This window comes from Sycon ciliatum, chromosome 5 (assembly GCF_964019385.1).
Source record: "Sycon ciliatum chromosome 5, ocSycCili1.1, whole genome shotgun sequence".
Classification (NCBI taxonomy): Eukaryota; Metazoa; Porifera; class Calcarea; order Leucosolenida; family Sycettidae; genus Sycon; species Sycon ciliatum.
The window spans coordinates 15558745-15585530 of record NC_088647.1 but is presented as its reverse complement, the minus strand read 5'-3'; the positions used below and the strand labels follow the sequence as shown (position 1 = coordinate 15585530).

General features: G+C 46.6%; 1 protein-coding gene across 2 annotated transcripts; it reads right to left on the bottom strand.

Annotated features, from left to right (window-relative positions):
• Positions 1-3258: 3258 nt before the first annotated feature.
• On the bottom strand, positions 3259-23015 carry LOC135816629 (fibrillin-1-like). Of its 2 annotated transcripts, none has more exons than XM_065329790.1 (7): positions 22931-23015; positions 22771-22813; positions 20611-20700; positions 16767-16809; positions 10302-10446; positions 7983-8158; positions 3259-4362 (listed from the first exon to the last, which is right to left on the bottom strand). In XM_065329790.1, exons 3-7 carry the CDS (start codon positions 20650-20652, stop codon positions 3404-3406), a joined length of 1365 nt encoding a protein of 454 aa, XP_065185862.1. In that variant the 5' UTR covers positions 20653-20700; positions 22771-22813; positions 22931-23015; the 3' UTR covers positions 3259-3403. The 2 variants fall into 2 exon arrangements, with proteins under 2 accessions (XP_065185862.1, XP_065185863.1); XM_065329791.1 differs by having other exon boundaries at positions 22771-22816; positions 22931-23003.
• Positions 23016-26786: the final 3771 nt, after the last annotated feature.

The window sequence follows — 26786 nt, the reverse complement described above, 5'->3', positions numbered from 1 at the left end:
CAAGGTTAGACGCCTGGCAAGAGCGGATCAGCAATGATCAGTTGCTGGAAATGTGGGGCGACAAGCGCCCACTTGCTGTCCGGATTCGCCAGCGACGACTTGAGTGGCTGGGTCATGTTGCTCGCATGCCACCAGAGGGCATCCCGAAGATTCTGTTGTTCGGTCTGCTCCCATCCCGCCGTCCACCTGGCGGTCCACGCAAACGCTGGAAAGACTGCATTAGTGCGGACCTGAAGGCCTGAATGCTGTGGAGGGATGGTACGATCTGGCAGATTCTCGCCCCGACTGGCGCCGCATGTACCGTTGTTTCGAGCCCGAACCGCCCACACCCAATGTCCATTGCCAAGTATGTAATCGGTACTTCTCTCGCCCATCAGATGAGAAGCGTCACAAATGCTTGGCAGAACGGCAGAAAGCAGTGTGTAATCAGGCTGGCGCTTGCCAGTGTCGTCTCTGCCAACATTGGTTCTGCAGCCCCGGTGGATTGGCTACCCATCGGTGCGATCACAGACCTGCTCCCAACATCGAGCACCCCGGCAACCCGGTCACTCCGCAGTGCAGCACCTGTCACCGGAGTTTCGAGTCCAGCAGCGGCTTGGCCAGACACAAGTGCGACCGCACGAAACGAAGGACAGTGTCGGAAAGGGCCGACTTCCCGTTTGAGTGCCCTTGCCAAAGGAAGTTCCGACTACGTCACCATCTAGTACGCCATCAGAAGTGCTACTCTTCAGCCTCTTCCACCCCTCTCCCCTGACGGGGACCGTGTAACCTATCAAGGCAACGTGTATCAAGGTCAAGGTCAACGTGTGTGTGTGTGTGTAAAATAATGAAAAAAGACCAAAAGTAGGGATTCACTGGCCAGAAAAAGCCACTTCATAGCTGTCTGGTGTAGACCAGGCTGAATAGTGGCGGTCAATTCTTCAGCCTTGCAAGCTGTTGAATGGTGCAATCCCAGCACAAGCTGCTTTGGCTTCTGCTGTAACATCGCTATCATCGCCTCCGGCGATGGGCGTCCAATGGTGGGTGTGTGTGTGTGTGTGTGTGTGTGTGTGTGTGTGTGTGTGTGTGTGTGTGTGTGTGTGTGTGTGTGTGTGCGTCTCTGAGTGCTGGACGCCCCTTCAACATGACCTGCAGAAGCTCTCAACCTTCAGCATGAGGTGCATCCTATCCATCCTCGGGGTCTCTCGAAGCCGGATGTGGGACGAACACATCACCAACGAAGAGCTGCTGGTGCGCGGGGGAGACTCTGAGACGATTAACGACAAGATTGCACATCGGCGGTTGGAATGGTTGGGGCACGTGGCGCGGATGCCGGACAACCGCATCCCGAAGCAGGTCGGCTGTTTGGCTCTTTCTTGCAGCGTCGTCCGGCACATGGCCCACGCCGCAGGTGGAAGGACTGTGCTGCCCTGGATCTACGTGCCCATGGTGTGGAGGCATCATGGTATGATGTTGCATGTGAGTCTCGCGCGGAGTGGCGCAGCACCTACCAAGAGCCTGACAATGCGCCTGAGCCTCCGCCCCCAGTGGTATGTATGGTATGCGGACGGGATTTTGCACGGAAAGGAGACATAGCTCGGCATAAGTGTCTGGAGGAGCGTACGCGGCCTGTGTCTGAGCAGCGGGGCGCCAGTCAGTGCGGGCGGTGTGGGCGGTGGCTGAGAAGCCGCGGTGGCTTGGTCCGGCATGTGTGTGCCTCGACGGTGGATGCCACAGCGCCACCTAGAGCTACCGGAACGTCGGCACCGGCGGAGGGATGTTGTGCCGCGCATTGTGACAGGTGTGGTCGCTGCTTTCGCGGTGTCCGGGGACGGGGCAGGCACTGCTGTTCAAGGGTGGCCCATAGACCAACAGCAGAGGAGCGCTCAACCTTCCAGCACGTGCGCATATGCGGCAAGCGGATGCGATTACCCGTGCACCTGGAGCGTCATCGGGCGTCGTGCCCCCCCCCCCCCCTCTCTCTCTCTTCTCAAGACTCAAGTTTCCCAGTGATGGGATTACGTGACCTTTTTGCCCCAGTGACTCTACAGGACAGGACAGGTGTGTGTGTGTGTGTGTGTGTGTGTGTTTGCAATTTCTCTCTCTTCTCTTCTCTCTTCTTGTCGTTGTCTCCCGTTTCTGGGAGCGGCGTGGCCCGATAGGGTAGCTGTACATAGTAGTAGTAGTAGTAGTAGTAGTAGTAGTAGTAGTAGTAGTAGTAGTAGTAGTAGTAGTAGTAGTAGTAGTAGTAGTAGTAGTAGTAGTAGTAGTAGTAGTAGTAGTAGTAGTAGTAGTAGTAGTAGTAGTAGTAGTAGTAGTAGTAGTAGTAGTAGTAGTAGTAGTAGTAGTAGTAGTAGTAGTAGTAGTAGTAGTAGTAGTAGTAGTAGTAGTAGTAGTAGTAGTAGTAGTAGTAGTAGTAGTAGTAGTAGTAGTAGTAGTAGTAGTAGTAGTAGTAGTAGTAGTAGTAGTAGTAGTAGTAGTAGTAGTAGTAGTAGTAGTAGTAGTAGTAGTAGTAGTAGTAGTAGTAGTAGTAGTAGTAGTAGTAGTAGTAGTAGTAGTAGTAGTAGTAGTAGTAGTAGTAGTAGTAGTAGTAGTAGTAGTAGTAGTAGTAGTAGTAGTAGTAGTAGTAGTAGTAGTAGTAGTAGTAGTAGTAGTAGTAGTAGTAGTAGTAGTAGTAGTAGTAGTAGTGTGTGTGTGTGTGTGTGTGTGTGTGTGTGTGTGTGTGTGTGTGTGTGTGTGTGTGTGTGTGTGTGTGTGTGTGTGTGTGTGTGTGTGTGTGTGTGTGTGTGTGTGTGTGTGTGTGTGTAAGGGATTCCCTGGCCAGAGGTGTGTGTGTGTGTGTGTGTGTGTTTGTCCAGGACAGCATGAACCACGTGACGGCGATCAAGTGAGCAACCAAGCATTGCAGCTGACCTATTAGGGCGCTGAGCAGACAGCTCTCTTCTTTCTCAACAGCTGCAGAAAGTGTCTTTGAATAGGAGGGGGACATTTATTGGTAACAGCATAATTTCCACAGTCTGTTGAACAGTTCAGATCATCATAAGAGTGTTCTTGATTTGTGACCAACCCGCCAACCCACACTTCTTACATTGCTACCATACTAAATGGGGTTCCAAAAATTTCTTGATGGGTGAATACCACACTTGACAAGGAGAAGGAAGATAGAAAAAATGAAACAGAGGCAGGAAATGAGTTTGAAAGTTCACAAAAGCCCCAAATGGTAGATAATATCTAGCATTGAGGTAACTGAAATATATAAACATGAATAAATCGCTACTTGCCTGCTTGAATTGGTGAAAGCTGGTATGAGATGGAGGGTTGATTTTTGTTCTTCCCGATCTTGGGCATATACCACACTATGGCCTTGAGTGAGAATGCTATTGTTATCTGCTTAAACAGAGTGAACGGTCAGCTAAGCAATTGATCAAATCTTGCTTTTACACTCGCTCCCATCTGTGGCCTCACAATGCAGCACTCCATGAGTTTCCCCCTGGCCACTGGCACATCTACACGAGCAACACTTGTGAACTCTATGCTCGACCGACGACACAGTATAGTTGACAAAAGCATCTACGTGCGATGACTCCACTCGGCCGGATTGGAAGATGTAATTCCAATCCCACATGGCTCCAGAACGCACCAAGGCAAGTGAGGTATAGTCTCGGTAAGTGTGCAGGTAGGAATGTTCTCTCAGCATGGTTTGAATGCCCATTTTATTTTGAGCTGACACTTCCATATTTGGTGAGAACAGCAGGTAATCTCCCCCACGTCTGCCAACACCAACAGCACTCCCCTCAAGCCCGTTGTCGACAATAACTTGGAGGTGGACGTTATTCTTCTTGATCATTGTCTTCATTTTTGAGCGGGTAATATCGCGTTGGATAGGAAATCGGTCCTCATCCGAGATAAGCAGAAAAGTTACTGATACGTTTTTCTGGTTCAATCTTAGCAGCTGCTCATTGGATTTTGGATCAGTGATGCTCTCCAAAGCAAACTTAATAGCATGGTAACCATCTTCTTTTTCACTTCGTTCTGACTTCAACAGCTTTCGACTAGCCTCCTTAAATCCGTTGATGTCATACACTTGGGACTCATCATCATTGCGAATGACACGTGGTACTTGTGCCTTGTTACCAAAACCTACAAGAGAATAATGATTCTCAAATCCTGGGTAAAGACCAATTCCATGCTCCTTAAGAGATGTGTCAAGGCTTTCTATGATCATTTCCAGCCGAGCCGGGAGCTCTCCTGCATTTGTTTGCGACTCGTCGAACAGAACAATGATATCGGCAGCTGATCGTCCACATTGATAGATGTTATTGGACTTGTTTGACAATGCTTGCGACTGCTGCAGTAAACGAGCTGGTAGTGTACCACATTTCACTGGACACACAAACAAAGACAAAGAAATACGCTGACTCACATTGTGTTTGTAGGGTCTAGCATCACAATTGTGTACGGCTACACCTGTGCGTGTACGCGGGCAAGAAAATGATGCACACGCGCACACACACACACACACACACACACACTCACACACACACACACACACACACACACACACACACAGGAGAAGGGACGCTGCTTAACAAGCACCTAAAGAACCAATACTTAGTTAGGGAGTTTTCAGACTGCCGAAATGATTCTCGCCGCCAATGGAAACTGCTAAACAAACTCCTTGGTAGGAACACTATTCCAACACCTCTCAAAGCTGAAGTTTCCAGCCTCACCAACTCCTTTGGATCAGTCATCTCTGACCCAGAGCGACCTCCTTCTCTGCAAATCCCTCAAGGCTTCCGACAGCTCACCAGTTTCGAACAATTCACCCCTGTCCTTACCACTGAAGTCTGCAAGCTCCTTAACATTAAGAAGATTTCCCCTTTCAAATCCACCGGATCCGACGAACTCCAACCCCTTCCTTTGAAGATCTGTGCAGAAGAACTAGCCGGTCCCCTCTGTCTTATTTTTCAACGAATCACTCTCCCTTGGTTCCTTTCCAGACATCTATAAATTAGCGTCTGTGTTCCCCTCTTCAGGAAAGGCAACCCAGAATGTCCCCCTAGCTATCGTCCCATATCTCTACTCCCCATCGTATCCAAGCTTCTAGAAAAGATCGTCCTTCATCAACTGCAGCGCTATATCAACACCCACCCAGAGCTCAACATTCTTCCTCCCCAACAGTTCGCCTACCGCTCAGATCATTCCACAGAGGATGCACTTCCACTGGCTATATCAAAGTGGCAACAACGCTTGGATGACGGTCAGTACACCGGAGTATTATTCTTGGACATGAGCAAGGCTTTCGACCGGGTCAAGCACCAGCCACTCACCAACAGGCTCTACTCCTGCGGCATTTGTGGCACAGCACTATCTTGGTTCGCTTCCTATCTAAGCGCTCGTCGACAGGCAGTGACGAACCCCTCCACTAAAGCTTCTGGCGACTCTGTGACCTGTAGTCGGGGGGGGGGGGGGGTACCTCAAGGCTCTGCCCTGGGCCCCGTTCTTTTCACGATCTACCCAAGACACGTAACAGACGTCACACCAACTCACACATCTAACATACTCTACGCCGACAATATAGGACTCTACACATCGAGCAGCTGCATCAACACGATACAGAACCGACTATCAGAGACCTTCGATGCGGTTAAATCACACCTTACGGAACTGGGCCTCCTACTGAACCCCGACAAGACGCAATTATTAATCGTCCACCGGAAGACAACCCCAGTTCCTCCTACTTTCACTGTCCTCTGTGGTAACTTTCCAGTGTCCCCTTCCCAGTGGGTCCGTTACCTCGGAGTGCTAGTCGACCAGCACCTCGCCTTCAAGGAGCAGGTCGGGAAAGTTGTCGCTGACGTCAACCGTAAGCTGGCCGCATTCCGCAAAATACGACATCGCATCACTTCCCAGGCACAACGTTCCTTTTACCTAAGCATTATCCAATCCACCATGGAGTGCACTAGCAACTACTACGTTCACACTATATCAGCAACCCTATACAACAAACTTATTCGATGCTTCGAGCGTAGCCTCAGGATAACAATTGGCTACCCACCATGCCCCTCCAACAGTCACCATTTGTCACCGCCACAAAATCATTCCTGTCGCCATCCGTTATAACCTAAAAATATGTTGCCTTTTCTATAAATGTTTGCATGGCCGCCGCAGCCCTCTACTTGCCGAGCTTTTTGTACTTTAATCAAATAGCAACCATACGGATGCCTTGACCAGGGGACAGTCCGCCCTTGACCAGGGGACAGTCCACCCTTGACCAGGGGACAGTCCACCCTTGCTTTAGCCCTGCCTAATGCTTCGTCACCGTATGGTTTCTATGCTTTTCCCTACCTGGCTGCTGACAGGTGGAATTATTCGAGACCATGGTACTAGACATGGTGGGTCCCTTAATACCTTCCACTTCCAACAATTTATACAAAAGAGAAAGACCAAGGAACTACAAGTTACGCTATACTGTCCACTAACACCACCAGTTACTAAACAATCAGCTCATGCGATAACATTGCACGACACTGACCGACGGTACTGACATTCTACAACTAACTGGCTAACAGCTCTGGCACATCTTGGATGCGCACTCCAACAGCCTTCCAACTTGGAAGGTTCTAAGTTATAGAAATAACATAAGGAGCGGAAGGTGAGCGCAACCAAGATAAGCTGATAGTTTAGTAACTGGTGGTGTTAGTGGACAGTATAGCGTAACTTGTAGTTCCTTGGTCTTTTTGTATAAATTAAACCTTGGCTCTTCATCTGAGTACTTCCAACAATAATAAGTATATTCTCATCATTGGGGATTGTTTTAGCAAATGGCTTGAGATTATCCCATTACCCAATATTACTGCCAAAACTGTTGCCTCCTTCCCCCCCCCCCCCTTAGTTGAGCGGATTTTGTATGTTTTGGGACTCGTGAGAAAATCCATGCGGACCAAGGGTCACAATTTTGCTTCACAGTTGTTTCTGGAATTGTGCAAACGTTTTAATGTGAAAAAGACTCGGATGACCCCGTTCCACCCTATGCGAGATGGCATGATCCAGGAATATTTGGATGTTGCCCACAAACAAACTATGATTTCAAAGCCAATGCCGATGCTTTGAAGGTGGAACAGTTTGTTTGGCTTTACCGGCACCCCCGCAGCAACTCCGGCCAATGATCCACTGGACTGGTGCAACAAAATCATAGCCCGCACTGTTGTCTGATGGTGTGCCGGGTGTTCTCCAGTGGATCATTGGCCGGAGTTGCTGCGGGGGTGCCGGTAAAGCCAAACAAACTGTTCCACCTTCAAAGCATCGGCATTGGCTTTGAAATCATAGTTTGTTTGTGGGCAACATCCAAATATTCCTGGATCATGCCATCTCGCATAGGGTGGAACGGGGTCATCCGAGTCTTTTTCACATTAAAACGTTTGCACAATTCCAGAAACAACTGTGAAGCAAAATTGTGACCCTTGGTCCGCATGGATTTTCTCACGAGCCCCAAAACATACAAAATCCACTCAACTAAGGGGGGGGGGGTGGGGGGAGGAGGCAACGGTTTTGGCAGTAATATTGGGTAATGGGATCATCTCAAGCCATTTTCTAAAACAATCCCCAATGATGAGAATATACTTATTATTGTTGGAAGTACTCAGATGAAGAGCCAAAGTTTAATTTATACAAAAAGACCAAGGAACTACAAGTTACGCTATACTGTCCACTAACACCACCAGTTACTAAACAATCAGCTTATCTTGGTTGCGCTCACCTTCCGCTCCTTATGTTATTTCTATAACTTAGAACCTTCCAAGTTGGAAGGCTGTTGGAGTGCGCATCCAAGATGTGCTAGAGCTGTTAGCCAGTTAGTTGTAGAACGTCAGTACTGTCGGTCAGTGTCGTGCAATGTTATCGCATGAGCTGATGGTTTAGCAACTGGTGGTGTTAGTGGACAGTATATGAATGATCGGGGTCCCAGTCCTGTACCACCTCTTCAAACACCATACTACACTCACCATTGACATTGTTGTCGGCACAGTGGGATCCGTTGTCATGGAAGCCAGCCGGACAGGCACACGTGTAACTCCCCTCTGTGTCTGTGCACACTGCGTTCTGATGGCAAGTGTGCCGACTCTCCATACACTCATTGATATTGAGACACTCCTGACGACCATCGCCGCGGAAGCCAATCCTGCAGTCACAAACAACACACGCACACACAACACACACCATGTAGCACACACACACCTCAGACCTCAGACCTGCCCATCGCGGAAGCGATGATAGCGAACAGCTATGTTAGACATAGCAACTTGTGCTGGGATAATGGGATTACACCATTCAACAGCTTGCAAGGCTGATGAATTGACCGCCACTATTTTTAGCCTGGTATCCACCACACAGCTGATTGAAGCGACTTTTTTTCTGGCCAGTGAATCCCTATTTTTCATTTTTTCCATTTTTTCTACACACACACACCACACCACATACTCCGACATACACTGGCTGTTGGTAACCACCCAGGAGAATGAAAGAAAAGTCAGGAAGAGTCCGAGAAAGAGAAGAAAGACGTGTGCGACCATAATCGTCGGGAATTGAACCCGCAACCTCTCGATTGGAAATCGACTGCACATACCACTGCACCATATGGGACACACACACACACACACACACACACACACACACACACACACACACATGCACACACGCACACACGCACACACACACGCACGCACACACATACACACACACACACACACACAGAAACAGCAGCAGAAAGCGGAGTGGATTTGCGAGATTCTTTAGTTTGTTAGAGTTGCAACTCAGGAAATCAGCAACACGCTCATGTCATCTTGCCAGTGATGTTGATTAGAGATGATCAATGGATCACTGAGCTCAGCACTTGGACGATCATCTCCAGCTTGGAGTGACTAGGACATCTTCCATGTAGCTGATGTCACGCCAAATAATTCCTTGAACACCAGTATACAACTTTGCTGCGAGATTGATACGTCTTTCAGCTGCAGATTATGCTCACTAGTACTAGTATAATTATGTACTAGTTGTCTTGAACTCGATATCAGCACCAGCGCAAGCTATGCAGCCGGCACTCTACACTGCACTGTCGCGATGTATGTACGTTGTTGTTGTTGTTGTTGTTGTTGTTGTTGTTGTTGTCGTCGTCGTTGTTGTTAAGGTGGCAGACTACCCAAAAATTCGCTGAAAAATCAAATTTGTAAATTCATATTGGGTGCTACGTCAGTTGAAAGAGCATGAATAGCTGCAAATTCTCTGAAAATTGTGTCCCGATCTGACCGGCCGTTCAAGAGTTATGGCCGAAAATGTGCCCTTGCAAGGAAAGATTTTTTTGTTGCACGCTGTCATTTGTTGGCAGCACTGTATTTGAATGTGAGCAGACCGTGCGCAACTTGTCGTATCATGGAAACACGTGAAAGTGTGCAGAATTTTGCTCCAAGTCCAACAAATCACGTTAAAAAACCACGTATTGGGCTGCACGGCGGCGGGCAAAGCCCGCCGCCGTGCAGCAGGACTTTTGCCAGCACCCTCGTGACGTTGCAGATATGTGGCTTGATTATTGTAGTTGACGTTGATTTAGTGACTTTGGCAAGTTTGAGTCGTGTCAAGAAGTCAGGTAGGATTCAGTACTAGGCAGTAGTGAAAGTGAGTGGCAGTCTTTGCCGGTTTCCTGCTGAGGGCATCCTGGATTTGGTGTGCAGCGCTGTGGAAATGGCTTGCTGTGGAGGTCCCAGCACTGGATGTTGTATCAAAGGTACGACCTCGTAGCACGTGCTAAACCTAAAAAAATTCAAAAATTGACTTGGATCTGTGGAAGTCCGTGAGAGAACGCCCACTCGTTCCGTTGTGACAGATTCCAGGGCCACGTTGAGGGGCCCTACCCCACCACCCATGGCTGCTTCTGGACTTGTTTTAGGTTTGGGTCCCGCGCACGGACAGAATGGGCACGAAAATGTGAAAAAAATGTAAATGCATTTTGTTTGGCTCCTGGGTGGCTCGCACACCATGGCACTATGCCGGAAATTTGAGTTTTTCCGGCCTGGAAGCCTGTCAGTGAGGCGCAAGAACTTGTAAATCATGTCCTGAGGGCCAGCATAGTGGCAGGAGTGGGTGGTCAAAATTTCACTCAAATCCATTGAGAAACACCAAAGTTACGGTCAATTGAATGCCATATGAAATTTATGGGTAGGCTGCCCCCTTTTAAAGGATTCTCCAAAAGCAAATGGATGCTTATCACGTGTACATGTATGTGCAGCAGCCGCTGCCAAACCACATCGTCCCCACTTGTAAGTACATACTTGCAGGCACACTCAAAGAAACCGGGCTGGTTTATGCAGACCGCCCTTGCAACACAGCCGGCGGTACCGATACTGCATTCGTCAATGTCGTGGCACCCGCTAGTGCCCTTGTGCCACCTGAAGCCATCCATACACTCGGATGATGCTGCCAACACAAACACACAACACCAACACCACAGCCAAGAGTATTTACAGACACATACAGTTTGTGACTGACCACTTCCCGCCAGCTCGTGCTTTCACTTGCAAACTTTTTCCACAAAGCAGTTATTGCCTGTCGGTGAAGTTTCGTCCGTTTCTTTCTCTCCTTTTCCTGCACATGTCGCTGGCTATTCACATGAGCTTTCACAATGCTCTGCTTGATACTAATCGTCAAGTGCAGTAGAGTTTCCCCGAAGAAACCGAGAGGTACTCGTCCGGGAATTCTGCAATCCGATCGTGGGTGCTGCGGTGGATTTCTCATCCGACACTCTCACGCGCTTTGCCTCGGTATTCTGGCTCGAGTCGCTGGACTTTCCACTTCTTGCAACCGACCTTTTGCGGGCAGCTGGTTGTGCTGTGCGTTCTTTTCCAAGTTAGAGCTTTCCTCTCTGCTAACTTTGTGAAAAAGCCATCACTCTCACTGCTCTTATCTTCTGTTTCAAAAGCAGAGTCTCCGCCTCCCGTGGCTGCCATTGGACCAACAAATAACAACTCACACAGTGTAGTTTTCTCACAGCTAGAGAAGGACTCACCACTTTTATTACTTCACTCTCCACAAACTAAAGCTGAAGGCCAAAATATTACCGGTACAAACTATCGTCACTTGGAAAAGACTCGCGAATCCGGCTTTATATACACTTTCATTACAATTAATATTTACATCAGTGCAGGGGGCTGCCAGCGTCACAGAGAGCAGCAGTATCGCCTATCGCCAGTCTCTCTGCTCTCTAAAAAATAGCGCTACTTTTCTCGTCGGTGCCACCAGACTGTACATACGGCGGTAGCTGTAGTTTCACACAATGACGTGACGTATGTGTCACAATCATTGATCATTGTGCTAGACAAGGTCACATACTGTATACATGTAAGTACAAATTTTCGTTTGGAATTAACGACCGCTATATTCGTTAGCCAGGCGAGATCTATGCATGAAGATCTGTGCATCGTGACAGATCCTGAAACAGTCAAACTCAGGAAATAGCACTATTATTATCACTCAGGCTGCAATATTCATAATTATAGACATATTCATAAATGACATATCTTCAATACCCATGAGCTACATTGTATATAATTATTATGATATAATTATCATAACAATATCATCGTTCTAGCTCAATGCAGGAATATTTGACTGCTTTATACATGTAGGTATAGCGAAAATCAATGGGAGTCAATACTAAGAAAGTGATAAAGTTGTGTTTCCGTCGTCTTGTCACAAATAATAATAGTCTCCTAAGTGTAGTTATCGTCGTCCATTGCCTGAGTGTGGAGATGGCACGAGGCCGGGAGCACTTGAATAAAGTCAGTTACAACACTATTGCATCCTGGTAGGACACGTGGTCCTACCAGTAGGACGGCAAGTCACGGCGTGCAACCTATCATAAATAAGCTCCTTCTTCCATTAACAATTTAGGAAAAGAATTCGGGTGGACACACCCATTCCCATAGCGCTGCATATCACATCCGAACCAGTTCCGTTATTTTACAACGTTTCGGCACTTGGCCATCATCAGGTAATAACAATGAATACCGTGGAAGCCACACAAGAGCAGTATATACGCAGAGTGTAGCGCCAAAAAAGATGCGAATTATGTCACCTAGTATGACAGAGAGAGAGAAAAAGGCGCAACTAGCACATCACGGAGGAGAAGCAGCAAAAGGTAGCGCGCATTGTGCTCTGTGAATGGCGTTGCACAGAGTGTAGCGCCAAAAAATAAAATGATGCGAGTTATGTCACCTCTATACAGAGGGGGGGGGGAGAGAGAAGGTGCAACTGTGCACATCACGGAGAAGAAGAGCGCGCCGTTGTGCTCTAAGTGAGGGTACATGCCAAATAATTATGGTGTTAATTCTAGCACAGGATCTAGGAGGGGAGCACGGAGCCCCATGAGTCAATGCACTATGAGGTTAAAACTTCCATGCCAAACTGTTACCACCAGGGACGCGACGAGGCATCAGGAATAGAATGGTTTTGAGTGACCCGCCTCATATTATAATTATTCAGTGATATTGAAGTAGCAGCAGGGGAAGCTGAGAAAATTCACAACAAATCCCATCCGGTGCTTATGTTCACATGGGGCTTGGCATCACGAATCTCAATTGCCTCGCGCAGTTTTCGACGGGCTCGATCAGGCTCTCTTCCTATTACTTCAACTGCAGAGAATGCACTTTGCCCATAGTTAAGCTTACATCCAGGGTGAGTGGTGCGAAAATGTTGGCCCCATGGCTTGTCGAGTTCCTGGCGTCTTGCCTCACCATTATGTTCTTCCAGGCGAGTTTCCAGAAAGCGGCCAGTCTCACCAACATATTGTTCCGGACATTCTTTGCACTTCAGCTGATATACAACATTCTTCTGCATACATACATCCTGTCCCCCGGATATACACGAGATACATGGCCCCTTTGGGCGACCTCTTTTTTTCGGTTGTAGCGGATTTGCAGCCTTGACACATAGAGGAGGAACGAGGGCGGAGCGACACAATGTGCGCCTCAGGCTACCAGTGTGCTCATATACGACTCTAACCGGAATTTTATACTTTCTGATTGCTTTATTCACTGCTTGATGTACTTTATCTGACTTATATGGAAGCTTTAGAAATGCGCAGCAAGGGTTGGCATGGCGACGACGCTTTGGCCTTATGGAGGCAGTGCGTGCCTCTTCAATGATTTTCTCTGGGTAATTGTTCAATCTTAATTGCTCATGAACCATCGCTTCACTTTCTGCACGCATTCTGGTATTCGATGAGAGCCTCTGAGCTCTTAGGAATTGTGACGAAGCAACTGCCAATTTGATATGGTGGGGAACTGCCGAAGTATAATCAATGAGTAGACCACTAGCACATGCCTTCTGGTACAGCTTGTATGCCAGCTTGCCTTCCTGGATCATAATTGTGATATCCATATAATTTATGGAGCCACTCACCTCGCTGAGCTCATATGTGAAGTTGATACTTGGGTGTGCAGAGTTGAAATGCTGCACAAACCGCATCAAGCTCTCTCTGCCGTGGGTCCATAGCAGCAGGATATCGTCGATGTAGCGTTTGTAGAGGAGCGGTACTAACGGAGAATCCTGCAGAAGCCTGGCCTCAACCGTATGCATGAATAGAATCGCAAATGGGGGTGCAAGATTGTTACCCATTGCAACCCCGTCCACTTGGTGATAGATCTGATGGCCGAATCTGAAATAGTTGTGGCTGAGAACAAACAGCAGCAGATTCCGTACCCCGCTCACACTCAGCCCAAACATGTCGATCCGCTGGGAATACTGCTGCAGCATATCCACCACTGCCTGAACGCCCTCCCGAATAGGTATGCTCGGATATAACCCGACTACATCCATGGACATAACAATGGTGCCATCGGGGGCGTTCAATCCCGGACATGCGTCACAGATGTGGGTTATTGCTTCCGTCGTGTTAGCCAGGTGGGCCGGGACAAATTGAATGAGCTGCTGTAGGATGCGCTCCAATACAATAGATACTCCAGTCGTTGGGCTGTCGCACGCTGCTACCACGGGTCGCAATGGTAAGTTCTGCTTATGGTCCTTTGGAAGACCGTACCACTCGGGGAACTTCGTACTGCTTGGTAGGATTGACTTTAGGAGTTTTGAATCCATGTTCTTGCACTCTGACAGTATTACTTCTCGTGTCTTGGTCTCGTAGGACTCTATGGTCAAATCTACTTTCTCATACATGGTCATGTTCGATAATATGTCTTCTGCTTTCTGCAAATACAGCTCCTGTCTCATAGCAACGAGTTTTTTACTTTTATCCGATGGTTTGATGATGGTTTCTTGGTCTGTGCGAAGTCGCTTCAGCTCCACCCGCTCCTCCTGCGTCAGATTGGGCTTAGAGGGTGTGTGTCTGTCGTAAGCTCGTAACACCTCGTCGCGGAAGTTGGCCATGTTCCTTTCGTCTTTGTCGTCCATCTGTGGGGGCTGCTTAAAGCCACGCTTCATCAGCTTCCACAATTTCTTGTCGTGTCTGATCTCTGGCGGTGGGTCCTCCTCTTTGAGGTCCACACCCTGAGGCTGGGGCTGTTGCCACCGGAGGGTGAACGCCATCCTCTCAACCGATGTCTCAACATCTGTTCGTTCTTGCTTGGTGAGCCTCCCCGTCGACGGGACAAAGCTAGGTCCATGTTCCAGCAGACGCCTTGTCTGGTCGGACACACAGTCGCCCACCACCAACGCCCGCTCATTGGATGGCTCAGCATTGGTCGTATGCCCACCGGGTGACGCAACACCAACGGCGGCAACAGGAGTTGGGCCGCGGGGTGAGCTGTTGGTTCCCGCCACACGTTGATCCGCCTCTCGAAGCCCAGAAATCTTTCGATTTAGTCTGGCGTTGGAACTTATTCGTTCTTCGGTAACCACTGCACGTTGAAGAGAACGGATCAATAGGTAGTCCGACTGTGTAAACGTCCACAGTTGCTCTCTAGACTGCTTGTATCGCCTCCCGCGGTAATCTTTCTCTGCGCATTTGTCTTCGATGGCATCGCAGAGAAGACGGCGGCAGTACTGATGTCTCCTGTGTTCTCTGATGGTCTTGTGACTCGTTGATGCTGGCTTCCGCACACAATTCGAAATAAATCTGGGGATCAATCCCTCTCGCCGGCACTGCAAAAGAAAAGACAATTGACACTCGCTCCTCTGCAGCTTCCAAGACCATTGTACAAACCGCCACGCTGCCTCGCTCCGGGAAGAGGAGAACCAAGTTTGAAGAAGGGCTGAGGCTTCCTGCAGCTTCATCTGTGAAAAGAATTCGGGTGGACACACCCATTCCCATAGCGCTGCATATCACATCCGAACCAGTTCCGTTATTTTACAACGTTTCGGCACTTGGCCATCATCAGGTAATAACAATGAATACCGTGGAAGCCACACAAGAGCAGTATATACGCAGAGTGTAGCGCCAAAAAAGATGCGAATTATGTCACCTAGTATGACAGAGAGAGAGAAAAAGGCGCAACTAGCACATCACGGAGGAGAAGCAGCAAAAGTTCGGATGTGATATGCAGCGCTATGGGAATGGGTGTGTCCACCCGAATTCTTTTCACAGATGAAGCTGCAGGAAGCCTCAGCCCTTCTTCAAACAATTTAGGAGCCAAGATATCAAGATTCTGCACTATTCATGTTCTTTGGATCATTTCAGTTCTATTTATTTTTATTTTATTTATTTATTTATGGATTCGCCAAAGGCCGAGGCCTAAGTCGAGGGGGTCTCCGTTCATGGCTTACTACCGTTACTCACTCAATCTTCCTGAAACGGTCCCAGGGAATGTAGGTGTTCATGGCAAGCTGTGCGCATACTCGCACTGCCGCCGTCTTCTTTTCATACTCACACTGCCCCCGTCTTCTTTTCCTACTCGCACTGCCTCTGTCTTCTTTTCATACTCGCACTGCCTCTGTCTTCTTTTCATTCCTTGCACTGCCTCTGTCTTCTTTTCATACTCGCACTGCCCCCGTCTTCTTTTCATACTCGCAGTGCCTCTATCTTCTTTTCCTCCTTGTGAATGGAACAACAACTTTCAATCCGTGACTGTGTGCCTTAAAAATATTGAGAATATGAGTGTTACACCGCCACTGTACGAAAAATGGCCCAAATGCGTCCGTCCAATTGCGTCGTGCGACTCGATTACTGGCATTTTTGTGAAGTTCATTTACTGACACTTGCACGGTTTTCATACCCTCCTGAAGTTGCCACGATCGTAGCTCAACTCAAGAGGTAATTTATATCGAGTACTGTTGCTCACAGTGCTTCGCAGATTGTATCTCCCAACAGCTGAGTGGTTTCTCGTCGATCTGGATGTTAGATCGTTGAATTCGAGCAAGATTAAATTTTGACCATGTTGACTGGGTTACGATCTGCTGTTTATTCTTATTTGAATGCATCGTTTACAATAGATTCAAGCATGGGCGGCTTAATTCTTGGCTCAACAACTGATTCAATATAATTAACCCTTTGAGGTGCCACTGAACGCGTGAAAATGCGCAATTGCAGTTCACTCCACCATTTCCATCATAACTTACGTTCTGTTTGCTTGATTTTGACAGTCTAGGGCTCTTTGAAACGCTCTTTCCGCTGCCAAGAGAATGACGCCACGCTCAAAGGGGGTTTATTTTTTAGGTTTGAAAGGCTCCACAGGTTCCACGCGCACCCGGGGCCAGAGTAAGTACCAAAACAGAAACACAAACAGCATAAGCAACCAATGCATGTGCACAATTTCTCTCAAGCAATCAATCAGTGACCTTCCACTTACTACTTATGTAGTACATGCCTGCACCATCAACAAGCTGCAAGAACTGCCACAGAAGAAAACAGCAAAGCATTCACAGCTTTGGTCAAACATGATAAAAACGCTTAACAGCAAGTTGACTTTTGCGACCTGGATACAGAGCCAATACCAAATTTAAAAAGTAAAAGGCGTTTTTTTCTCTTTTTCCAGGCAATTCAGTTCCTCGACTGATCCTTTAAAAGTACAAGTAAGAGGTTAACTTTTCTCCCTGCAACGGCCTAGTAAGAGAAGGTAAGGAAAAAGTTTGGCCAGTTCAGGAAGATTCTAGCCATGTTCTTTTAGACTGGTGTGGACGGCGTAGAGACATTGTTTGTACACAATTTTCTTTATTAGCACGATAACGATGGGTTCGAACTCTAAAACCAGAAAAATAACAAAGAGAAGGGAAAGTGTTTGCATGCCTAGGACTGCACAGCAAGTGGCGAGTACTTGATGTACAAGATAAAATTGCATGGCCAGACCAGCACTGTACATGTACAGCACTAGCATACCTACCAACCATACCGATTTGGCCGGGACCGTCCCCATATCGAGGGTGGTAAAGGGCAGTAGTGGGATGGTCTAAGATCATGATTGAGAAAAAGAGGGTACAGGTTCAAGTCCTGCTTGGAAGCGGAAGGAATTTTTCCAGCCGTGCTGCGACCCACAGTTAATTGGGAACTCGTGGCCTGGCACGAGGGTAACATGGATGCAGTTGGTGGGATTTCGGTCTTTACCACTTTGTGGTGGGTCTGATCTACTCACCTCCCACCGTTTAGGCGCTGCAGCTGCGTTAATTCTAGAGGGAGGTGGCGTTCCTACGGATGCGAAAACTCGCGAACCGTGAAATTTATTTATTATTTTAATAAAAGGCACCAAAAAAGTGCACTTGTGGCATGCCTCACAGCAGGGAGTCGTCAAATACTATTTGACGACTCCCTGCCTCACAGCTACATTTGTATGATACATTTTAATACCTAAGGGTATCCGGTCAGTTAGGCGAGTGACATTTCGTCACTAGACATTTCGAGGTGGTCATTTCATCGAGTGACAATTCGCGACTGTGCAGTTTCACAGCGTGATTTTTTCATCGCCTGACACATTCGGCGAGTACATTTCGACGAAGTTACATTTTCATCGCTGATCCTGTCTGACCCTGTCGTCGAATTTTACTGGAAAACTGGAAACTCTGGATACGAAATCTTTTCTCTTGGTGATTCAATCATGGATGTTCATCCCGATTTTACTGGCCTAACTATTACTTCGCGAGGCAAACCTAAGCTAGTGAAGGGTGGATATGCCTACTGGAAAACTTCCCAGAGTGTGCAGAGAATGTGATAACATATTTTGAGGAATACTACATGGGCAGACTCAGAACGAACGGTACACGGCGTACACCAATGTTCCCTAGGGAATTGTGGAACGTAGACTACGGAGTTGCGTGCTGGAAGGACAGCGACGCACAAACAACGCTCAAGAAGGTTGGCATCGTCGTTTTGCCAGCGCAGTGACTTGTCACCACCCTAGCATTTGGAGGCTCACCACCAAATTAATAACAAAATGATTTCTCTTGCTTGATTTGTCGAGAATTGTCCAAGCGTCGATGCGATTTCCGACAAGTCGACGGCAATGAAATGCCACTCGCCGAAATGGTTTTCGGCGTACTGACCTAGCTAGAAGACTAGGATTAGGAACCAAGTATGTGATTGTCCCGATCTCGGGTTTGAAAAGGTTGACAGGTACCAGGGCGGCTGCAACAAAGGTTAGGCCATACCGCACCCGGCCCAATTTCGCACTGCTGCTGTTCCACACAGCATGAACCCTTGAGGTCAGATGGATCACTATCGCCATACTTTCATTATATGCCTGCCTGTTGGCCTGCCTGCCCGTCTCTCTCCCTGACAACTTGCTTGTTAATTCGTGAGGTTGTTTTCAGACGTAAAGCCCTGCTGTAGAGGTCTCAGCCCTCATTTGTTAGTCTCTCTCTCTGTCTCTCTCTCTCTCTCTCTCGGATCTTTCTCTCTCTCTCTCTCTCTCTCTCTCTCTCTCTCTCTCTCTCTCTCTCTCTTTTTGGTGGACAAAAATATCTCTGGCGTTGATTGCTTTCTTGCTTCGACTTCTGCCGCGCCTTTGTTCTCTTACTCCCCTTTATGTACAAGTGTTGTGCAGACCCTCGCCCTAATATAGTCTGTCTCATTTTGTCCTGAGATGTTTTGATGCATAGTGATTATGACGCTCATCATTCGCTCCCTTGTCACTGGACAGTTCTGTCCGTTTGGTTTTAGCGAATTCAAATAAAGAAAACAGAAGGTTCGGTGACTATTTGTTTCTGAATCCAAAGGAAGGAAGGTTCGAAACCAGGTTTCTGACCATGCATAGTCTCAAAATCTACTTTATATTCTGGATATGCATACCAAGAGCATTAAACTACAAAAATGGCAACGATTAACCGAAGTAGTAACACCTTGCCACAGGTTGCCTTCAAAGTTGGCACAAACCGGTAGATAATTTTAATGCATAGTATTGTTCTGCATGAGATAACGGGTATACCTACAGTGCTGGCAACTGAAATCCAGGCCTTAGGCCTGTGGGGATTCCCCTATTCAAAATTTAAAATAATAATACCTACATGTATGTCAAGTGCTGCGAGATGCTAACAGTCATATACTCAACAGTACTAGAATCTTAGAACATTCCTTCTTTTAAATAGGGCTTGAAAGTGATGACGTCAAAAACGGCCAGGGAGTACTAAGTTGACATCAGATTTCTATTTTGGATCCACTAAGGTGTGACTTTGCTATTGCCTCAGTATGTGGGTGCATAGCAACCCACTCATGTCGTATGCAGGGGTGACTTTTACTTCGCCACCAGTTGTAACCCCGCCCCCAGTAGCCAAATCAGTCAGTTTCACTGGTAACATCACCTTGCTGAGAGTACGACAGCTTGAAATGTGCTTGGATCCATACAAAAACTGGATCCAAGTGGATCCAATTTTTGAATTTTTGAAATTGTTGCTATGCTGTGACGTAGCACTTTCAAGCCCTATTGAAAGGATTCTTCAGCCATTTACAGCATTTGTTGCAGCCGTACGTGCTGTAGCGTTGGCACGCTAGTAACTCACACAGCTGCAGCGTGAATCACTTTCAATGTATTGGTCACGCGTGTTACACCGCACCCCCGCACTTGCAACTCTGTACCGTGCTTGCAGATCCATGACATGGATAGTAACTAGTCTCACTGCACTGCGTTCAATGTTTCATATTGACCTTAGAAATACTGCTGCACTTTCAACCGCCTCTTTTACGCCCATTGCCCACACTGCATTCAGCTCCTTCTTCTGCATAGAATCAAATGGCAGTCCTTGTGCAATGACTGTAGCCCACACAACATACTTTGACCTTTCTTCTTCTCTCTGCTGAGCCTTTGCCGTGACCATTGCTATTGCAGCACGTATGCTGTCTGCCTATAAAAGCTGCTGTTCTTAATTCTCTACACGCCAGTTAGAAGTTCAGTTAGAAACTACAGTTAGAAAGGCCAGTTAGAAAGGCCAGTTAGAGATACCAGTTAGAACCTTCTTTATGTCAGTTTAGAGTTAGAGTCAGAGTTAATGTTTACAATGTAGTCTTCCGTTTAGTTCAGTAAGAATTATTATTAACAGTGTGTTCACTGAGACCCGTCTGCATTTGCCTCCGAGAAAGACTGCGGCCCGTTACAGAATTGGTGCCAGCGGTGGGATACGCTACACGTGCTACGAGTACATGTACACACAAGCCATACCCGGAAAGCAGTTCAGCAGTGGGTTACTATCTTAGCAACCGGGTTAACTCACCTGGATGACCAGCAAAACAGAAAGCAGTTTGTAATGCTCCATTGCTGCACCCACACACGACGTTCAGCAAAGATCTCCGCTTCGGAATCGCTGCAGTCACACACCCGGTAACGAACACACACGGAGATGGAATTGCAAACATACAACCAACCGTCAACGGAATATCAGAAACACGAAATCGCACATATCTTTTGCCACATCAGTTATCTCCAAGAACTGCAGTAGTCAGAGTATACAAGAGGAGTGAAAGAGCAATCCGTAGTAGAACAGTGTTTCCTTGGAGACAAAAATTCTATCACACTCAAGAAAAGAACAGACGTCAAGCTCCTCGGAATCCATTTTTTCAAAAGAATGTTTTTGCTGGCACTTTCACTGTCTTCTCATCAGGTGGTATACAGGTAAAAAGAAACTCGACATGCACAATAAATTATATACAGCAGAGAATGATGTGATAGCAACAGCGAGAAAAGAGAAGCCAGAAACAACACGGTACATTGCAAAACCTCGTGAATATAAAAGGAAAATTAATGATGAAGAAGGTGAGGGTGCAACTTTTACCGTGTCGTTTCTGGCTACTCTTCTTTGCGCTGTTTCGATCACATCTCTGATGAAGAAGTCATTGTACTTTTCAGTTCCTTTTTGCATGATTCCATCTAATAAGAAGACAGTGAACGTACTAGTGGAAGGCTTTTGAAAATGTTCATGGGGAGGATCCTGAAGCTTGTTCTTTTCTTCAGTGTAACAGCAGAATGCCACGACGTGAAAACAGTACATGGTGCGATGCAGGCTGCTGGCATAGCGTACAACTGGATACGTTATAAATTTCAAGGCGTGTCCAAAGAATCTCTATGACGTGGTTGTGTTAGCGATACCATTCGGCGTTTCAATAATACAATCTTCTTCCCCTAATCCTCTGCTCTATACATTCTCCAGTACCTCGTGGCTATTTTTTTACATAATAAATAATTGACCATGTCCATCCGATTGTCCTACTCAGTAATACCGTCGGTGACAAGCCTTTTCGGATAGGAGGAGTAGAGTGTATAATTATTATAGTCGCACATTCTTCGCAGTAACAATTTTAAATTATTTTGCAGAAAAACTCTGCACCTGATTTTACAGTTGCACCTAGTACCTACACAAATCCAAGACTGATATTCTCCGAAGAGCAACGGAGGCACAAGTAGATAGAACGTTGGTAGCACCTACCATTTTGACGCTCCATGCCAGCGTGAGCTTCACGAAGATGTTAGTGCAATTCATCTTCGTTGCCTTTGGCCAAAGGAACGACTTTCGCCTGTTGCAAATAGTCCATTGGAACTCACTGAAAACACTTTCAGCCAGCCTTTCATCACTTCTTTCGTTAGGGCCGAGGAACTGCTTTGAATAACTTTGTTGGCTAAATTTTCCCGCAAAAGAGGCTAATGTCTGACCTTCAAACGAGCCGATATTTTGGTATGTTGGGGGAAAACCAATTGTCCCTTTATAGGAACAGAGACAACGATAACAACAACGACTCCCATTCGAATCCCTTCGCACTAATTATGTCCCCAATTCTTTTCGCCAGGAACCTGACACATTCATTCATGTTCGGCGCCATGTAAGAAGACCTTAGGGTATGTTGGGAATGCCCAAGTAAAATAATAAACAAACAAACAAGCAAGCAAGCAAGCAAGCGAGCGAGCAACAACAACAACAACAACAACAACAACAACAACAACAACAACAACAACAACAACAACAACAACAACAACAACAACAACAACAACAACAACAACAACAACGTGTATAACTTACGTCGCTCTCGTACTTGGCACTTGCCAACTCCGAGGACTGATCGCTGTCTCCATTCTCCCCTGTACAAGGCTCTTCATTACTTTAATTGCTTGCCCACCCAGCTTCGCGAAATCCCTTCTCGTACTCTCTTCAAACCCCAGATATCCCTGCTGTTGCACAACTCTGTATGCTCGGGTAGCGACCACCCCTGCCCGTACACTTAAGTAGTCATTAACCCCTAGGCTCTGCCCACCCAATTCTTCCTCACTCTTTCTCCTTTCTTACACTATTATCTCTTATTGGCCACTGGCTATCGTGAGAATAAAGATTTGAAACAACAACAACAACAACAACAAACCAGCTAAGTTGAGCAGAATGACTTACTTCTTCGTGATACACACGTCGAAACTCAATTGATGACACTCTTCTGCTGGAAAGATTGGCCAAAAAAGGAAGAAATAGGACACCGCTATCTTCAAGGTCAAGAATCGTTTTGCAATGGAAGAAGACACGCTGTTGGAGCCAAACTAGGGCAATCACTTACGCCTGTGGCAGCTTGGTAGACAAGGAAAAACAGCTACCTGTCGATGACAGCTCTTCTCGATATCTGAGGACGGAAGCAACGCCAGTTGGTGAAGATATGGCCTGACGAAGTCCTTATGCACGTAACCGTTGTACAGATGTACGAAGCTCTGTACTACAATGTAGAGCAGTATGTGTGTACATCATCACCCGGTTGGGTGTTCATTGTGTGCTATACATGCGCGTTTGACCTCATAAGTAGAGGATATAACCCGAGTCAGAGGGGTATACGTACAGTGTATAGAATAATAGCCCTGAAGCCGAGTGTTTATGGGAAAGAAAATGATGTGTATGAAAGAACTTCTTCCCGTAAACACGCGGCTGAAGGGCCTATTCTACTTATACATGTACGTAGAATTGAGGATATACATGTAGTACATGCAATTGTTAGATTGACAGCATGAAACAAGGCGGAGAACACTGTGTTCGGAAACAGTGACCTTTCTACTGTACAACCTTCCGCGGTTGGCAGAGCCCCGGTCCCTGCGAACCATTTGAACCATAATATGGGTATCGCACCCGGTTCTGACCCTCATTATGCTAGGGGGTTAGGAGACTACTCCTGATGTCGTCTTGTTTTCTTCGCTCTTTTCTTTAACTTGTAGAAAGACTTCTTTTTCTTTTTTCTTCCAACTTCTGCCCATGGCGTCCTTCTCTCAGCTCGTCAACTGTCAACAGTTTTTTTGTCATCACCATGACACTGTCGCGAGAAGGTGCTCTCTGTAGACGGGGTTGGTGATGTCCCGACGTGGCCATGGCATATGGGTAGGCCTTCACCACTTGTTTCATGCTGTCAATCTAACAATTGCGTGAACTATAACAAGGTTGATCTAATACTGGTTTTTAACCAGTGTTAGGTTATATCATGTATGTACATGTAGTTGCTCCCAAAAATGGCAACTTTGCCCAAGAGGTTATGCGATAACGTCAAATCCACCATATATACATGTAGGAGCCAGTTGGTGTGACAAAATGCCCAAAGCGGGTACAGAAACCCCTTATATAGAAGAATTTGGGGTGGCAAATATACTATATGACGTGTATCGCATAACCTCTTATCCTTGGTCGTGTACATACAATTATCCCTTCACTGTGCATAGTTCGAATATCTGAGGACGGAAGCAACGCCAGTTGGTGAAGATATGGCCTGACCGTTGTACAGATGAACGAAGCTCTGTACTACACTAGTCTACAGTATAATGTAGGGCCGTAGGTACTAGGTGTGTACATACCAGGTTGGGTGTTCATTGTGTGCTATACATGCGCGTTTGACCTCATAAGTAGAGGATATAAATTATAAGGATAAAAAGCTAAACATTCAAATCCCTTCTTTACCGCAGGCAGTTTTTAAGCTAAGTTGCCATGCACAAATTTATTTTCAAGTATCGACGTTCCCTAGCTTCATTCCATTTCAATATCACGCAGAGTGCGAGACGCCCAAACAAAATTGTTCTCCCTAAAGCAAAGACCACATCAAAATCGTTGTTTCTCTTCCAAACCTCCTTCTTATGGAACTGCCTCCCACCAAGACTAACTGCAGAACCATCCATTATTATTTTCAATAATGAGCTTCGCAAACTCACTTTCAAACATGGTGCTTCGCTCTCCGGTATGCCTACGCCATGTACATACCCCCTCCCCCCCCCCCCCCCCCCCCCCCCTGTGTGCTCCCCAACGCATTCACGCTGCACAACTTTTCACTACTTTCACTTACCTTTGTCTTTAGCTCATACATGTACATGTACATGATTGTATCTCGTACCAGCCTTTACCAAATCGAACAGGCAAGCAGCTATTTACTCGTGTTTTTATTGCAGTTTAATACGTCAATGCTAGATATTATCTGCCGGCTGGGGCTTTGCGAAACTCAATTCCTGTCTCTATTCTATTTTTGCTTTCGTTTTTCTCCTTGTTGTCATGTGTTGTGCTGCACCCATCAATAAAACTTGCGCAACTGCATTTGGTATGGTAGCAATGTAGGAAGTGTGGGTTGGCGGGTTGGTTATAAATCAAGAACACTCTTATGATGATCTGAACAGATTGTGGAGTGATGCTGTCACCTATAAATGTTCCCCTCCTATTCAAAGAAACCTTCTGCTACTGGTGTGAAACAAGAGAGCTGTCAGCTCAGGACTGTCCCCATTTCACCGGTTTTCTTACCCAGCTCATCATCATACGAGGCGATTTGGCTTGTTTTAACTTAAACATGGTTGTATATTGCCGTGTTTTAGCAACTTTTAGAAAAGCTTCACCAAATCAAGTGCGACACGTGGACGTGCTATCCTTCGTACCCGTTGAGTCTAAAAATGAGGATGAGCCCTCTTTAGAAAGTGTCTGCAATCATGTCCTACATTCTCAGTACACGTGTACTCTCAGTATTCAATTGCAGGGTGTGTCCTTTTTTTAAACAACTTTGTCAGTATTCACCGGAGGATGTACCCAGAGTGCTGACAGTGCTCAACACCGCGGAGGCAGAGCGTAATGCAGAACAGAACACAACGAGGACAATCAAGGCTTGTTTGCTGCTACTTCAAGTTTCATACTCACGCAATCATCAGCCTGAGGCAACACTGTTCTGTACTCTTAGTATTCAATTGCAGGGCGTGTCCTTTTTTTAGGGGTGAAAGTTGGCACTGGGATCCCGAGTTCGAGTACTCTGATTTTCTCCGATCGAATATTCGAGTATTCTTCATCACCTAAAAATTGCACACCAAGGGCCTTAAAATCACATGATACAACCCTGATCGAAGCGAGTAGCAGTCATTTTTCTCGGGTATATTGGTTGGTGGGTCATTTTGGCTCTCTCTACTCGTGAACAAATGTTCACCACACAGTCTGCACATCAATATCTGCCGACTGCTGCTCTGAAACTGCAGACATCTGTGGTAAATGCATGTACCATGTATGAACGAGTTCTCTGATTTATTCCGAGTACGATTATTTTTGAAAAACCGAGAGCGAGTACTCGAGTATTCGGTATAATTGTTTCAGCCCTACCTTTTTTTAAACAATTTTGTAAAATGGCATGACAAACCAGGATATCCAGTCATCAATAATTATTTTGAAGTTGATAGATATCAAATAATACGAAATAGTGGTTGCGATTTCGGCAATGATTCTTCAGGAATGAATAGATATCACTTCAATAATTGCTAGTAGATGAAAATGCATTGTACGCTGTGAAAGCCATGGTTGTATTTGATTTTGTAACCAGTAGCTGTGTCAGACTGGGGACAGTCAGCATAGCACCGCAGCCATTTTTTCGTTCCCACATAGCGTATTCCGTGACCTACTGCTCTGCATATTGTCTGTAATGATTGAAACACAACTAGTGTTGTTTTCGCCTGATGGCCCCGCCACACGACAACGCAAACAACGTTATACTCTTTCTGACTTCTTATAATCAACGAATGACGAGGGCGCAGGAGGAGAAAGGAGCTGAAAGACTAAACAAACAGACGAAGGAAAAAGACATTGAAGAAGTGGGACGAGTGTGTGATTGGTAGAACACGAGCAGGGCTGTGTGATGCCAGAAACAGATCACGATGATCCGCTACAGAACTTCTTCGTGCTAAGGCAGTGCCTCATAGACTAGGTTCGCATCTTTCATGGATCGAGTTCACTTTTTCGACTCATGAACTGCGGGACCCAGATATCCTGCAGGACATCTTCGCTGTTACTTTGGACTCCTTCGCCCAACTCGTTGCAACAATTACATGTCCAGATGCTCCACACGCTCTGCCTAGGTGTTAGAATAGGACCCAGTGGAGATTTATCCAGTACCAAGTACCATTGCCGACTGTCCTACTTCGATGGAG